Genomic DNA, 16,653 nt, shown 5'->3' with positions numbered 1-16,653 from the left:
TATGAGAGTTAGTCAGTAACTAACTCTCTAGAGATAATGGGCCAGGCAGTGCTTAAATGAATACAATTTGTGTGTTGTTATTTCTGGGACTAAGCTAGCCATGCAGGAGCCGGGCGGGATGAAAAGCAGGCCTGCCCGTAGCTCCTTTCTACAGATGGCGCCAACGTGGATAACTGAATCCACAGAAAGCTTGAGAAAGCTTGGGAACGAATAGAGTAAAGCATGGTTTCTTGGTAGCAGCAATTTCTCAGGTCTGCTCTGCTTGCTAGAGCAAGCAAGCACTCTTATCTAAGGGAGGCTTCCTGACTCAGCTTTAGCTGCAAAACTTTGTAGCTCATTAAGAGGTCCTGCCACGAAACACTTAAACGGTGTTGGTGAAAAACTGAACGCATGCTTTTTGGTTTTCAGCCGTAGCAGGAAAAAAAGCTGCGCTGTTTTAAAATGCTGGCTTTCTGGGCCGTCCTGCCAGGGCAATCTGTGACTCTTTCAGGCAGGCAGTCCGACTGAGTGTGGTCTGTGAGCAGAATGCTTCAGCTTGCTTGCTAGCAAGGACCTTGAAACGCCATAGAGTTGTGGCAGTGAACACAGCTCTGGCTGGTATCTCAGCCGTGAGGCTGGAAAGCTAAAAAATGAGCTGGATCTAGCCGTCAAAGCCACGGCTCTCCATATTGCTCAGTAAATTAAAGGCTTATGAAGTCAGAAAAAGAGAGATACAGTAAAGAGAGATTCAAAGATAAAAAAACCTCTAAATGGTTTACTATGTGTTAAAAATATATGCAGGCTAAAGGTTAAAGGCATTAAAAATAAAAAATAAAGAAAGGGAGAAATAGAGTGTGGTGGTACACACCTTTAATCCCAATGCCTGGGAGGCAGAGGCATATTGACCTCTGTGACTTCAAGGGACAGAGGTAGAGATTGACCTCTGTGACTTCAAGGTGTGGTAGTACACGCCTTTAATCCCAATACCTGGGAGGCAGAGACAGACAGATCTCTGTGAGTTCAAGGTGTGGTAGCACACACCTTTAATCCCAGCACTGGGGAGGTAGAGACAGGCAGACCTCTGTGAGTTCAAGGACAGCCTGGTCTACAGAGTTATTCCAGGACAAAGATATACAGAGAACCTGTCTCAAAAAGTAAAAGTAAAAATAAAAGAAATAGAGGTTAAAATAAAGATGGAAAATAAACAGAGAATTTTGATACTGTATGCTATTATGCTCTCTTTGAATTGTTTAAATGCTGAGGAAGGAGCAACAGCTGCTAAAAGACTTTTGTTTATAAATGCTGCTGAACTAATCCAAGATAGATATTTTAAAAATACCTTGATTTCAGAATTTGGGTCTAAGAATATGATGCTTTGGAAAGGAGGTTCTTCTTTTGTTTTCACAGAGGATGAGACCCTGTGGATTGCTTCTATCCCAATATGGTATGATAGACCACGCCCTCCTGAAAGGTTTCTGTGAACACCCTCAAAAAATTTCTTCACTCAACTGCTGACTGAGATGAACTTGGCAGACAGGTTATACCATGAAAGACCTGATTAACAGCGCCCCTATACAGCAGGAAGAAGTTTGGAGAGAAATAACTACGTCCATATTCCCAAATATTGTTTATAAATGTTCTTTTACATTTAAAGGGGGATATGATATAGATATGAATAATTTTATTTGTTATGGATTTTAAGGTCAATTTTGTTATATGTATATATGTTTCTGATCTTGATTGAGGTATTGTGATTGTGTAGTTTATTTAAAAATGCAATGTATAATTAAAAATATAGGTTGTTAATGGTAATACTAGCTTGTAGTAATGTTAGTCTGATTTTCTAGAAGTGCATAGATATATTTCAGATAGACATTCATATCTTTCAAAGACTACAGAACATGGCATTTAATGTTTTAATAACGTAGGACTTTTCATGACAATGAGGCACGTCTGCTCCTGGCAGCACCAATCTACTTCAAGAGGAAGAAGGGCATCGAAGAGGCTCCTTATGGAGTTGGTTAGCCATTTGGGCAAGAAACTGTTCTTGCCTGGACTGTTGTATAAACTGGACACAGAGAACCCACAGAGAGAGGACTGCTGAACTTGCCTAAAGGTGAGATGATCTTTCGGGGTTCCTGATTCATGAAGGAGTCTGCGAGACATTCTGCAGGACACAGCAGATAGTGACTGAACTGTCTTTAAAAGTTCCTGCTTCATGGAAATGTCTGCTGGATATTATGGGCCTGAAGGCCGAAAATGGATGCCCCAACGATACAGAGGAACTTTGGTCACTGTCCAGGCAGCGAGATGTCTCTGTCATTTCTAGAGTTTTGGAAGTTGCTTACTTCTTGTTTACTTAGGTAATATTATATCCTTCTGGAGTCTTTGATGGAGTTAAAGAATGGATAGTCATAGTTATAGTTTTCCATTATTATGATAAAGATAGTTATAAATATTGTGACTGTAATTCTTGCTTGATAACTGTTTTGTTATGTGTAATTTTACTATGTTAAAATGAAAGCCTTTCTTTTTTGTTTAAACAGAAAAAGGGGAAATGATGGAGGAGGGTTATCTGTCTATTGTGTTATTTTCATTGGTCAATAAAGAGACTGCCTTGGCCCCTTGATAGGACAGAAAATTAGGTAGGCGGAGTAAACAGAACAAAATGCTGGGAAGAGGGCTATGAGCCAGAAGCCATGGAGCCAGCCACCAGGTCAGACATACTGAATCTTTCCCGGTAAGCCACACCTCATGGTGTGATACAGATTATTAGAAATGGGTTAATATCAAGATATGAGAGTTAGTCAGTAACTAACTCTCTAGAGATAATGGGCCAGGCAGTGCTTAAATGAATACAATTTGTGTGTTGTTATTTCTGGGACTAAGCTAGCCATGCAGGAGCCGGGCGGGATGAAAAGCAGGCCTGCCCGTAGCTCCTTTCTACACTTTCTAATTACAAGAAGGCTTGTACCTGGCTTTTACATAAATTGCCTTTGAGATTAGGGTCTCGAACTCCAGAGCTCAAAAGATTCTCTCCATTTCAACTTTCCAAGTACTGAGCCTAGAGTTTCAGTCACCACACTGTTTTCAAGGAAGTTCTATTCATTTATTTTTGTTTTCTTCGAGGGTTTCTCTGTGTAGCCCTGGAACTCACTTTGTAGACTAAGCTGGCTTTAAACTCAGAGATCCACCTGCCTCTGCCTCCCGAGTGCTGGAATTAAGTGCATGTGCCACCACTACCCAGCTGAAAGTTTTACTTTTGTTTTTAATATTAAGTTTTGAAGATAGGATCTCACTTTGTAGTCCTGCCTGGCTGGCACTTGTGTAAACCAGACTTGTCTTAAACTCACAGGTATCTGCTTACTGTGGCCTCCTAAGTGCTGGTCAAGTACTTGGTTCTCTCCCTGTATCTTAGGCTGTCATGGAACTTGCTGTATGTAGCCTCAAACCTGTGATCCTCCTGCATCTGCCTCCTAAGTACTGGCTAGCCACCACACCTAACCTTGCACTTTAAATGGAGTATCTTGTATTGGTGTCTGAATTTCTGATTTTTTTTAAGGGAAAGATTTAACACAGGACTGTGTTCTTCAACAACAGATGGAATTTTTATACACACATATATATACAGAATTTTAAATTCCACTGCTTCTCTGGAGGCATCACAATCCCTGACTTCAAACTCTACTACAGAGCTACAGTACTGAAAACAGCCTGGTATTGGCATAAGAACAGACAGGAGGACCAATGGAACCAAATAGAAGACCCAGAGATCAACCCACACATCTTCAAACACCTGATATCTGACAAAGAAGCAAAAAATATCAAATGGAAAAAAGAAAGACAAAGAAGCAAAAAATATCAAATGGAAAAAAGAAAGCATATTTAACAAATGGAGCTGGCATAACTGGATATCAACATGTAGAAGAATGAAAATAGACCCATATCTATCACCATGCACAAAACCCAAGTCCAAATGGATCAAAGACCTCAACATAAAGCCAACCACACTGAACCTTATAGAAGAGAAAGTGGGAAATATACTATCATACTGAGTACTTACCAGGAAATTTAGGTAGTTCAGGTCATGTAAGCTTCAGTATTTATTAGATTTGAATTTTATAGGTAAACAAAATTACTGCAGCAGCAAAATAGGGTGAATGACAGTTCTAGACCTTCATTCTTTTTTTTTTTTTTTTTTTTGAGACAGGGTTTCTCTTTGGTGCCTGTCCTGGAACTAGCTCTTGTAGAGCCAGGCTGGCCTTGAACTCACAGAATGCTGGGATTAAAGGCGTGCGCCATCACCACCCAGCATTTGTTTTTGTTTTTTGTTTTTAATATTTATTTATTTATTATGTATACAATATTCTGTCTGTGTGTATGTCTGCAGGCCAGAAGAGGGCACCAGACCTTATTACAGATGGTTGTGAGCCACCTTGTGGTTGCTGGGAATTGAACTCAGGACCTTTGGAAGAGCAGGCAATACTCTTAACCACTGAGCCATCTCTCCAGCCCCGTTCTTTTTTTTTTTTTAAAAGATTTATTTACTTATTATGTTATTTATTTATTATGTGTATATCACTCCTTCCATGTGTGCCCACATGCCAGAAGGGGGCGCCAGGTCTACATTATAGATGGCTGTGAGCCACCATGTGGTTGCTGGGAATTGAACTCAGGGACTCTTGAAGAGCAGTCAGTGCTCTTAACCACTAAGCCATCTCTCCAGCCCCACTTCATTTGTTCTCAACAGTGCCTTGGAGAGCTCTCAGAAAGAAAAGAGGCACAGCTGCAGAGATAGCTCAGTGGTTAAGCATCCTAGATAGTCTTGCAGAGGACTGGTATTTGGTTCTCAGTACCAACATCAGGCAATTCCAGCTTCAGAGAATCTAATGCCCTCTTCTAGACAATATAGGCACCTGCACTCAAACATGTGCATACTCATATACACACATATAATTAAAAATAAAATAAATCTTATGGGGCTGGCATGAAGACTCAGTGGTTACAAGCACTCGCTCTTCTTTCAGGGGATTTGGGGCTTGATTTCCAGCATTTCTGCCACGGGCTCTTAAACTCCAGCTCTAGGGAAGTCAACAACCTTTTCTGACTCCTTGGACAACTAGTCATTACAGACAGACACACAGACAAAAGCAAAAACAAAATGACTTTTTTTTTCTTTTTAAGCTTTTTGGGATAGGATTTCTTTGTATAACAGTCCTGGCTGTCTTGGGACTCCTTCTGTAGAGCAGGCTGGCCTCAAATTCACAGAGATCCACCTGACTCTGCCTCCCGAGTGCTGGGATTAAAGGTGTGTCAGGTGAGAAAAAAAGACAGCCCAGGATATCCCTAGTAGCCCCCACACTTTGTCCCTACAACTAGACCCATTTCAAGGTGCTATATAAATGGAAAGTCCATCATCTTATGTTAACCAGTATCACAGGTTATCACAGGGCTCCTCTCACGAACTTTCAGTTCATACCAGCTCTCTACCCTGTGAATGTAAGCTATGTCTAAGTAAAATTCACCTAGTCAGTGCAAGTGCCTCCTTCTACCTCATCAGTTTCCACCCCTTCTAAGTTGGAACATGTTCATAAGTGGAATTGATATTATGCACCCAGAAGAATTAAAGAGGATCACAGACAGAAAGGTTGAAGAAACAGGCTCTTTGTGTTTACTTGTACAAGGAAAAACGACATGTGGACATCTGCAGTATTTAATTTGTTTGGGTAATAGTTACAGATAAACAGGTACACGCCATATACAATGACCAATACTTTTTTATACAGTTCATATTCAGTACATCAACACTATCTTATTTACACTCTATGTACAGCAATGTCTTCCTAAAGTCAGTGCATTGTCAACAAGTTTTATACAGAAATTTACAAGGTAAATGTAGTTAATAGTTAATTTAATAAATTTTCTGCTAGTTCTCGAGTTTAAAAAATTAATTACAACCAATATAACAAACACAGATCAAACAACATTAGTAGATTGTGCTACCTGCTCAACTAAAACATCTGTAAAGAAATTATTGGAAATCTTCCACTTTTTCATGGGACTTGTCCAGGTAAGAGTGGACAATCTCATATATGAAAACTTTAAATCTATGAAGTATGTACTTTGTGTGACTTCATTACATTACTCCTTTAGGCCATTCCTTCCTCTTCTGCACATCCTTCTGAAAGGACGTCAGCCTCGGCAGCTGCTTGTGACAGCTTTCCCAGTGCACTGAAACCAGTCTCAGCGCTGGGTTCAGCTGTCAGGACACTAACTGCACCATGAAGAAGAGAGGGGAATAGGATCTGACAACAATGAGAATCAGCTTCCAGGGTCTCAAATTTTTTAAAAGACGAAAAATAAGGTGAGAATTTCCTTGGACTACAAACTAAAACACAATACAGGAAAAATGATGCCAGAAAAATGATATTTACACTTTTGTTCCAGTTTTGAATAATTAGGAAAAAAGTGAGTAAAGAAAAAAAAAGCTGAAGGGCAGAAATGAAAACAACTACAGTTTGCCTCCTACACCCAGCAGTTTCTTTGCACAATACTTACAAACTATCAATGCTGGATATATTTTTGTTTTTAAATTTTACACACTGATGGAGTTAACTAATAGCCCTTAGAGCCATTAAAGTACAAGCACAACTTGTTTGCATGTGTTCTCTCTTATAAAGTGCAAAATGAGAAACAAAGAAAAAAACCCACCACTAACAGTCTGGCTTTTGCATACCTTCCTAGAAACACTTTGTGCAACATATGCATGGGACTATGGTGCAAACCCTGGCAGCAGCCACACCCAGCAGTGAGCTTGTGGGGACTCCTCTAGTATCCTAAAGAAGCCTTGGCAGAAGGGCCACCTGGGCTGGACCTCTCCTGGGTCTCTGCACTGAGACTGGGTGGAAGGCACATGGTCTCAGACCAACCACCACAACTTCTGCCACTGTCACTGTTTCAAACATAAACTTGACAACAACAAAAAGCAAAGAAAAAGGACACAGAAAGAACAGGGAAATGCTTCAAAATAGGAAGAACCTGTGTCTGCACTCTGAGAGTCATCTGCACTCCTGCATGACCTGGCTTTCTCCATTTGTCAATACAATGGAATGAAACTTCAGGAAAAAGGAGGTAGCATATCATGTCGTCCCCAGACAACATTTCAACTTTTGTTGTTTTTTTTTTACTTTGATTTCAAGGAAATCCTTAGTATATTGTTATGATTATTGGAAAACTCTATACTCATTACAAGTTTGTTCATTATCTGGACAAGCACATTAAATTCTTAATTGGTCCCAGGTGATTGGTGCCAAACCTTCTTTTTACAGGCTAATGGTGGGATCTGCCTCAAAGTCCTCCACTGGACAGCTTGCGAGAGACTTCAAACAAAATTAGTGCTATTCTTAAAGTTGACTGTTATTTTAATTAGGACTTTTTATTTTGTGCTTCAGGTCACAGGATAAAATAACTACACTTAGCCTGCTTTTCAGCGACGATTCTGCCAAATGTCACCTACAAGGAGTCACCTCCCTTGAAGCAGCCCACCTAGCGGCCAGAGCAGCAGCTTTACTGTAACACACAGTACTTCTTGTAATCGGATTCAAAGTCTTCATCCATGCTGCTTGTATCTGCCATCTTTTTGCCATCGATCTTTGGCAGAAATTGTGTACAGTCTATCCCCTGCTGCTCATAGAAAAGGATGTAGGCAGAGTCGGTGTCAATTTCATCAGGGTGAAGTTCCTAAAAGGGTAAGAAAAGCCTTTATAATTAATATATATAAGCCACTGCTGTGTTGGCTCTTAATTCTTTACCAGGAAAAACAACTCTCACTAACTCTTGAATCAACTATTTCACACCTGCACTGAAAGCGAGTCTCATATTTTCAGTCTTTGTTTTGGAGAATATTCTAACCATAGGCAAATGAATGCCCTAACCCATAATAATAATAATAATAATAATAATAATAATAATAATAATAATAAATAACAACAACAACAACAACAACAAACAATTTATTAGGTGGGTGAGAGAGAGTTTTCTTTTGGGACACAGTTTCATACAGCCCAGACTGACCTTAAACTCATTTCAGTGAGGAACATGACTTTAATCTGCTGATCCTCCTGCCACTACCTCCATCAAAGGTGTGGCCACCATATTTAACAAACGCCATCAAATTTAGCTCAAAAAAAAAATCAGCATTGGAGAGTTCAGGTCTTTAGTATAAGCCTTTCCCAACATGTGTGAGTGGGGCATGGGGAGACACACACACAGAAGACGGGACATGATCAACTCAAACCCAAAAGATTGAATTTCTCATTAACCAGCACCTTTGCTTTGTTCACTATTCATATTTTCAGTTCTTACCCAGTTTTCCCATCATACCTTTGCTTCCTTAAAACTGAACATTACTTCATACAAACACATTATTTCCTGCTCAGCAGAAAGGTTATTATTTCAATAACATTCCCCAAATTTGTTGGCATTCTGCTTCTGTCATTTAAAGATTGAGAATATTTACCTTACAGCTGCTGTCATTGTAACAGTACCACTTGCAGTTTGGGTTTTTGGCATAAGTGACATAATGGCCCCCACCCAGAATTCCTGAATGGCACTAGAGAGAGAAGAGAGTGGTGGTATGTTAGTAATTAATAGTACTTAGCCAGGGCACAGTGCTAAGATCTGAGCAGGAGAATACTGCTCTGGTAAGAATACTGGTAAGGAAAATATGTGTACAATTATCTAACTTTATCAAAAGACAAAATCTTAACACACACACACACACACACACACATGAAGTATGTGTCAGCGGGTAGTGGTGGCACACAGCTTTAATCCCAGCAGAGGCAGCTGGATCTCTGTGAATTCAAGGCCAGTTCGAGTTTCATAACAGTCACAAAGAAACCCTGTCTCGAAAAAAAAAAAAAAAAACCAAAAAAAGAATAAAGACAGTGTCTTGCTATATATCCTAGGTTGGCTTTAAACTTGAAATCGTCTTGCTTCAGGGTCTCAAATGCTAAGATTAGAGGCACTTGTCACCAAGTTTGGCCCTGTAACAGTTATTTAGAAAGCAAAATTCCCTTAGAAATACTTATTATAGCATTAATTGAACCTCTGAATCAAATTATACTTATTAAATGGCCATCTTCTAAATCATACTGTGAGCTTGGCCAGGAGGCCAAGCTTTCTTTGTTAACTGGACAACTAACAAACCACTAAAAAGTTAGACTTTTTTTTTTTTTTTTTCTGAGACAAGGTTGCTCTGTGTAGCCCCAGCTATGTCCCAGAACTTGCTCTGTAGACCAGGATAGCCTTGAACTCAGAAATCTGCCTGCCTCTGCATCTCAAGTGCTGGATTAAAAGCATGCACCACCAGGCCCAGCTTAGACTGGTTTTTAAGACCCACATAATATGTCACTTACTGAAATTGCATATAGATTATAAATAGGTTTATTATGAGTATCTTCTCTTTGGTCATCAGTACTGTCTTCTTCACTATGGTTTCCAAGCTGACCATTACTATAGCCATTGCCACATGCCTCATGCTCATAAAAGAATCCATTAGCCAAAGTGCTCTCATGATCCAGAGGAGTGACCAGCTCAGGTTGGCTGCCTCCCAACATATGTCCTCGGCTCAAGGTATCAGCCAGTTCACATGTCTGCCCAGTCCCATTCTCTTTGCTGGTATCTAAATTCTCCTTACTACTGGACAACTTATTTTTGCTGCCAATTTGAGGCAAACGGAGCCTCCCTTTGCTCCTCCCCAAAGTCCGTGGGCTGCTGTTAGGGCTGCTGTTTTTGCTGGAGGGACAGCTGGCTCCACTTTTTCTTGAAGAAGAAGGTGAACCTGTGAAAGAGACAGATGGAAAGATATTTAGGTCCAAATGCCACAAGTAAGTTCGATACCAAATATTAACTGACTTTAGCTTCCCAAATAAAGATAGGATTGCTGCTGGGTGGTGGTGGCACACACCTTTAATCCCAGCACTTGGAAGGCAGAGGCAGGTGGATCTCTGTTTTCGAGGCTAGCCTGCTCGACAGAGTGAGTTCCAGGATAGCCAAGGCTACACAAGAAAGAAAGAAAAGAAAGAAAGGAAGGAAGGAAGGAAGGAAGGAAGGAAGAAAGGAAGGAATGGAGGGAGGGAGGGACAAAAAGAAATGCTGACTGCGTACTCTCACTCCTTATTACTTCATTTTTTAATATTTATTTATTTATTTATCTACTTATCTATTTATTTATTTATCTATCTATCTATTTATTTATTAGGTATACAATGTTCTGTCTGTGTGTATGCCTGAAGGCCAGAAGAGGGCACCAGACCTCTTTACAAATGGTTGTGAGCCTCCATGTGGTTGCTGGGAATTGAACTCAGGACCTCTGGAAGAGCAGGCAATGCTCTTAACCACTGAGCCATCTCTCCAGCTCCTTCTTATTACTTTATTAAATAGCTTACGATTGCTATTCTTGGCTGTCAACGTGATTACATCTGGAATTATCTAAAATCCAAGTGGCTGAGTATACCTGGGAGGATTTTCTTAATTAAATCATTAGAAGTTATTTCTTTTTTCTTTCTTTTTTTTTTTCTTTTTTTCTTTTTTTTTTTGGTTTTTCGAGACAGGGTTTCCCTGTGGTTTTGGAGCCTGTCATGGAACTAGCTCTTGTAGACCAGGCTGGCCTCGAACTCACCTAGATCTGCCTGCCTCTGCCTCCCGAGTGCTGGGATTAAAGGCGTGGGCCACCACCGCCCGGCTTTGAAGTTATTTCTAAATCAGATCTTTTGAGAGGTGGAAAGATAAACTCTTTTAATCCATATTTTCAAGGTTTTGTTGCCATGTTTTGGTGGCACATGCCTTTAATCCCAGCACTCGGGAGGCAGAGGCAGGAGGATCTCTGTGAGTTCCAGGACAGCCTGCTCTACAAGAGCTAGTTCCAGGACAGGCTCTAAAGTTACAAAGAAACCCTGCCTCAAAACAAACAAACAAACAAACAAGCAAACAAACAAAAAACCATCAAGGTTTTTTTTTTTTTTTAAACAGCCTTGACTCTCCTGGAACTTGCTTTGTAGAGCAGGCTGGCCTCAAACTCAAAGATCCACCTGTCTCTGCTTCCTGAGGGCTGGGATTAAAGGCATGCACCACCATCACTACCTGGCATTTATTTGGGTTTTTTTTTTGGAGACAGGGTTTCTCTGTGTAGTCTTGGCTGTCCTGGAACTTGCTGTAGACCAGGCTCACCTAGAACTCTGAGATCTACCTGTCTCTGCTCCAGAGTGCTAGGATTAAAGGCATGCCCCATTACCACTGCCTCAAAATCCTGATTGTTTGAGGTAGTAAAATCCACCTAATCTGGGCCTCACCTTCTGATGGCAGCCTACACAAAGGACACAGAAAAAGAAAGTTTTCACTCTTTGCCTGCTAACTCTCGCTCTTGATGGCAAATCCACTCTTTCACTGGAATTAGAGCCTACATCTTTGGGATGCTGGTGTATACTGAAGACCAGCTGAGACGTCCAGACTTGTGAACTGAGCAACTACTGATTCTTAGACCTTTCATTGGTAGATAGCCATTATTAGACTAGTTGGATCACAGCCTGTAAGTCATTCTAATAAATACCACATATATATGTATTCATTCTATCAGTTCTGTTCCTAAAAAAAATAGGGAGCAATGAAAATGTATATATCATAGGAATCACAAAATCATAGAAAAGTGATTTATGTCATATTCAATTCAAAACAATGAATTTTATAAATATATTCTTAGACCAAGAGTGGTCTTGATACTCTGGAAACTAAAATAGAAGGATTCTGTTGAGGAAAAAAATCCTCTTGTATACTGTAAAGATTTGTCACTCAAATTGGTTTAATAAAACATTGACGGGCCAGTATCCAGGAAGGAAGTATAGGCAGGGACACCAAACTAAGGATGATGGGAAGGAGGAGAGCGGAGTCAGGAGTCAACAGACAGACATAGAGGGAGCAGGAGATGAACATGCTATGCTAATAAAGGTACTATCACATGGCAAAATATAAATAAGGAATATAGGTTAACTTAAAATGTATGAGCTAGTTAGTAATAAGCCTGAGCTATTTATAATTCATATTCAACCTCTGATTTGGTTATCTGAGAACTGGCAGGCAGGATAGTAACATCTGATTACAGGATCCTGAGTTCAAAGCCAGCCTGGACTACACAGTGAGTTCATAGCAAGATCCTGTTTCAAAAATCCAAAAACAAAACAAAGAAGAACAAATTACCAAGGACCTCTAGAACCTCTGTTTAGATGCATTTTACCTGTATGTATTTCTCATGTTAGAAATGAAAACTGAGGGTTAGGCTTGGTGGAACATGCCTATAACTCCAACTGCTCAAGAGACACAAGGAGGACTGAAAGGAGGCCAGTCTGGGCAACAGTAAACTTAAGTTCAATACAGGAAACTTAGTAAGATGCTACTTCAAAATAAGCGGTAAAGCACTGCCTCGCATGTGTGAAATCCTGGGTTATCTAGTGAAAGGAAGGGGGAAAACATAAAAATCCTGAGAAATTAAAGCCACACAATACTCAACCATCTATTTCTTTTTCTCTTCTTTCTTTCTTCCTTTTCTTTTTCTCCCAAGACAGGTTTTCTCTGTCTTGAAACCTAGCTCTTGTAGAGCAGGCTGTCCTGTAACTCACAGAGATCCTCCTGCCTCCGCCTCCCGAGTACTGAGATTAAAGGCATGCGCCACCACCACCTGGCCTCAAGCATCTATTTCATTGGTAAAAGGTTAATCTAACTTCATGAAATTTCTCTGACTGCTCTGTATATTTTTCAGAGAACAAAAGTAAAGCTCATATACAGGGCTGGCTCTATAGTTGGTGGGAACACGGTAAAAAGAATCATATATATGTAGTGTTCTTCACCTGTGGGTCCCACAAGATCCAAATAATTACAGATCAGACTTACTAAAAAATTACATTTGTACTGAAACATACAGATTTCTTTTGTATGATTTCATAAATACTATAATAACAGCTATTTACTTATTCATATACATATATATTTACATTTATATGTGTGCATCTGTGTGGGCATGCATACCACGGTGTTTATGTGTAGTCAGAGGACAACCTGTAGGAGGTCAGTTCCTTCCTACCATGTGAGATTAGGGACTGAATTTAAGCATCTTTATCCACTGAGCCATTTTGCTGGCTTTTATTTATATTTTTGAAGATAGAATGTATGTAACCTAGGCTGGCTTAAATTGTAGATGCAACCCCTAACAATATATTACTACTGCTGGTATTTCAAATCCTCTTGCCCTAATTTGGTATTCTCGCCATTTTACAAATGACAAAAGAGAATCTAGATTTAAGGAGGCTATTTTGTGCTAAAAGTCACAAAGCTAAAATACAAATTACTGGTCCAGAATAGAGGCTGCTGAAGTTACAAAGCAAGACTATGACAAGGAAGAAAGAAAGAGGGAGAAAGAGAGGTAGGGGAGGGATGGAGGGAGGGAAGAGAAAAGGAGAGAGAGGGAAGGCCCCTCCCCTTACCTTTAGGGCTACTGGTGATATTTGCACTGAGTGAAGATGGGCTCTTGCTCAGGAGCACATCCTCCTCCCCTGCTGAGTTCTGGACATCCATTTTCTTCACATCTCCTCCTGAAATCCTTAGCTCAGAGATGTCATCCCCCTGGGGTGTGAGTGGTTTATGTTGGCAAAAAGCTGGGTCTCTTGGTACTAAAAAAGCACTAGGGTCAAAACTTTCACGAGGAAATTTAACAATTTTCTGTGATTTTATCCACCGTCCATTTACAAACTGAAATCGTTTAAGGTGAATAATCTGAAGAAGAAAAGGTAGGAACAATTGCATTCAAAGGTTCTGAAGAATATGTAACATTTGCACATTGTTATAAAATCTCAAATGTAAATTTGATATTTTTTTTCCTTTTCTCTTATTTTCTTTCTTTTCTTTTCCTTTCTTTTTTCCAAGACAGGTTTCTCTGCATAGTGCTGGCTGTCCTGGAACTCACTCTGTAGACTGGACTGGCTTTGAATTCAGAGATCTACCTGCTTATGCCTGCCAAGTACTGGGACTTATGGTGAGTACCACTATGCCTGGCCAAATTTAAGTTTTAAATAAATGCTTTTATTCCTTGTTTTATAGGATGGTTATATGCATATATGCAATTGACAAAGTCATCAAACCTGACATTAAAAAAACTATGCATTTAAATGCATGTTAATCATACCTTATATTTAAAAAATTCCCTCTTTAATTCCAGCACTCAGGAGGCAGAGGCAGGTGGATCTCTGTGAGTTCGAGGCCAGCCAGCCTGGTCTACAAGAGCTAGTTCCAGGACAGGCTACAGTGAAACCCTGTCTCGAAAAACAAAAAACAAAACACAAAACAAAACAAAAATCCCTCTTCCTCACCTACCAGGTTCCCAAGCCTGCCCCTGCCCGCTTCTTCTTTTCCTTCAGTTTCATTTCTGGAGTTAGCTTCACAAATGCTATCAATTTCTTGTGTACTACTATGAGCAAGGGAAGAAAAAATCTACATTTCTTTTCTCAGAGTAGTAGGATGATGACACAAATCAAAGTTTTGCTAAAATATCCTAGTCCCGGGGCTGGAGAAATCTTGAAGAAGATCCAGATTGGTTCCCAGCGCCTACATGGTAGTTGACCTCCATAAACCATTTTCAGAGGATACAATGCCTGCTTCTGGCTTCGGGGCACTGCATGCATATGATGCAGACACACATGCAACAGGCAACAACCCCCATACATAGAAAAAAATATCCTAGTACTGGAACCAGCTGTTGTGGTGCACACTTTTGAACTTTTGATCCCAGCACTACAGAGGCCGAGAAGATAGATCTCTGTGAATTTGAGGTCAGCCTGGTCTATAATAGCAAGTTTCAGGCTAGTCAGAGTTACACAGTAAGACCCTGTATCAAAAGAAAAAAAATCCCAGCACTTAATTTAGAGATGGCTTAGTCACTAAAATGTGTGTTATGCAGGAATGAGGGTCTAGGTACAGCTCCCCAGGCTCACTGACCCAAGTCAGCCTAGCCAAATGGTTCATGTTTGATGAGAAGCTATGTTTTCAAAAAATAAAGAGGCATGTTGGTGGGTAAAAGGACTTACTATAAGGCCTGACAATCTCAGTTTAATTCCTAGAAAAGAGACCCAACTTCACAGTTCCCTTCTGACCTCCACACTGTAACGCATATGCTATGCTAGCTAGTTTTATGAAAGCTTGACTCAAGATTAGAGTCATTTGGGAAGATACATTCTCAATTGAGAAAATTGCCAGAAAATCTGGCTATAGGCAAGCTAGTAAGCAGTATTCTTCCCGTCTCAGAGCTCCTGCCCTGACTTCCCTGGATGATGGACTGTGATATGAAAGTACAAGCAAAATAAAATAAACTCTTTCATCCCCAAGTTGCTTCTGGTCATGGTATTTCATCACAGCAATAGAAACCTTATGATGTAATTTGGTACTAAGACTGGAGTATTGCTGTGACCATGTGTTCAGTCCAGCCTGGAACAAATGGTAACCGTCCTATCTCAGTCTCCCAAGCACTGATATTACAGACATGGGTCTATGTCTGGTGAGAAAATGCTTTCGTAATTAATGTCTTTATAAACTCTGCTGATAGGCAACCAGAGGCAGGAGAGACAACCAAATCTGAGAGCACAGCTCTGTGCCCTGGTATACTTGCACACACAACACACAGTAGTGTGCACAGCCATTCAACTCTTCACTGGGCGTGGAAGCTCCTGTGGTGGCTGCTTTCCTACAGCCTAAATACGGGCTAGCCTAAAACTTCCTCTTTTATGGGACTAGAAGGACTTTCATTCTCTTCTGGAATTCCAATTCACCTGGTTACAACCCATGTACAGTATTTCTCAAGTTGCACCAGTCCTCATTTACTGGCCTACATCACTTTCTCTCCTTCAAGGCTCTAAGTTCAGTTATGGGATCTAGCATATATTTTTAGAACAATTAATTTCTCTGCTCAACATACAAACCTTACACAGAAAAGCTCATCCATCCATCCATCCATCCATCCATTCTTTTTGTTTTGTTTTTTGAGATAGGGTTTCCCTGTGTAACAGTCCTAGCTGTCCTGGAACTAGCTCTTGTAGACCAGGCTGGCCTCGAACTCACAGGGATTCACCTGACTCTGCCTCCGGAGTGCTGAGAGCGCAACACCACCACGGCCTGGTCTTCATCCATTCTTTTTTAAAGAAGAGATTGCTGTTTTTGATTACAAGCAAGTGTTTGAGGGCTAGAGAGATGGCTCAGTGGTTAAGAGCACTGACTGCTCTTCCAGAGGTCTTGAGTTCAATTCCGAACAACCACATGGTGGCTCACAACCATCTACAATGAGATGTGGTGCCCCTTCTGGTGTGCAGGCACACATGGAAGGAAGGCTGTATACATAATAAATAAATAAATCTTAAAAATTTTTTTAAAAAAGCAAGTGTTTGTGCAGGTATCTGAGGAGGCTAGAGGTGTTAGATCTCCCTGGGGCTGAACACCAACTCAAGTCCACTGAACCATCTTTTCAGCTCCCAATCTCCTTTCCTCTTTTGGTTTTCCAAGACAGGGAGCAGTTCTCTGTAACAGTCCTCGCTGTCCTGGAACTTGCTCTATAGACCAGGCTGGCCTCGAATTCACAGA

At 40.5% G+C, this 16,653-nt stretch overlaps 1 protein-coding gene across 4 annotated transcripts in view; it reads right to left on the bottom strand.

Annotated features, from left to right (window-relative positions):
* Positions 1–5,627: 5,627 nt before the first annotated feature.
* The window catches only part of Usp32 (ubiquitin specific peptidase 32), a 148,454-nt gene continuing 137,428 nt past the window's right edge, over positions 5,628–16,653 (bottom strand). For all 4 annotated transcript variants that reach the window (XM_048446738.3, XM_048446739.3, XM_085695605.2 and 1 more), the window contains 4 exons: positions 13,515–13,803; positions 9,399–9,823; positions 8,498–8,590; positions 5,628–7,719 (listed from right to left, as the gene is read on the bottom strand). In XM_048446738.3, coding sequence (XP_048302695.2) covers positions 7,546–7,719; positions 8,498–8,590; positions 9,399–9,823; positions 13,515–13,803 — 981 coding nt within the window. In that variant the 3' untranslated portion in view covers positions 5,628–7,545. The remainder of the gene's footprint in view (positions 7,720–8,497; positions 8,591–9,398; positions 9,824–13,514; positions 13,804–16,653) is intronic.

This window comes from Myodes glareolus, chromosome 9 (genome assembly GCF_982192425.1).
Source record: "Myodes glareolus chromosome 9, mMyoGla1.1, whole genome shotgun sequence".
Taxonomy (NCBI): domain Eukaryota; kingdom Metazoa; phylum Chordata; class Mammalia; order Rodentia; family Cricetidae; genus Myodes; species Myodes glareolus.
The sequence above is the reverse complement of the archived record's forward strand: the minus strand, read 5'-3'. Positions and strand labels throughout refer to the sequence as shown.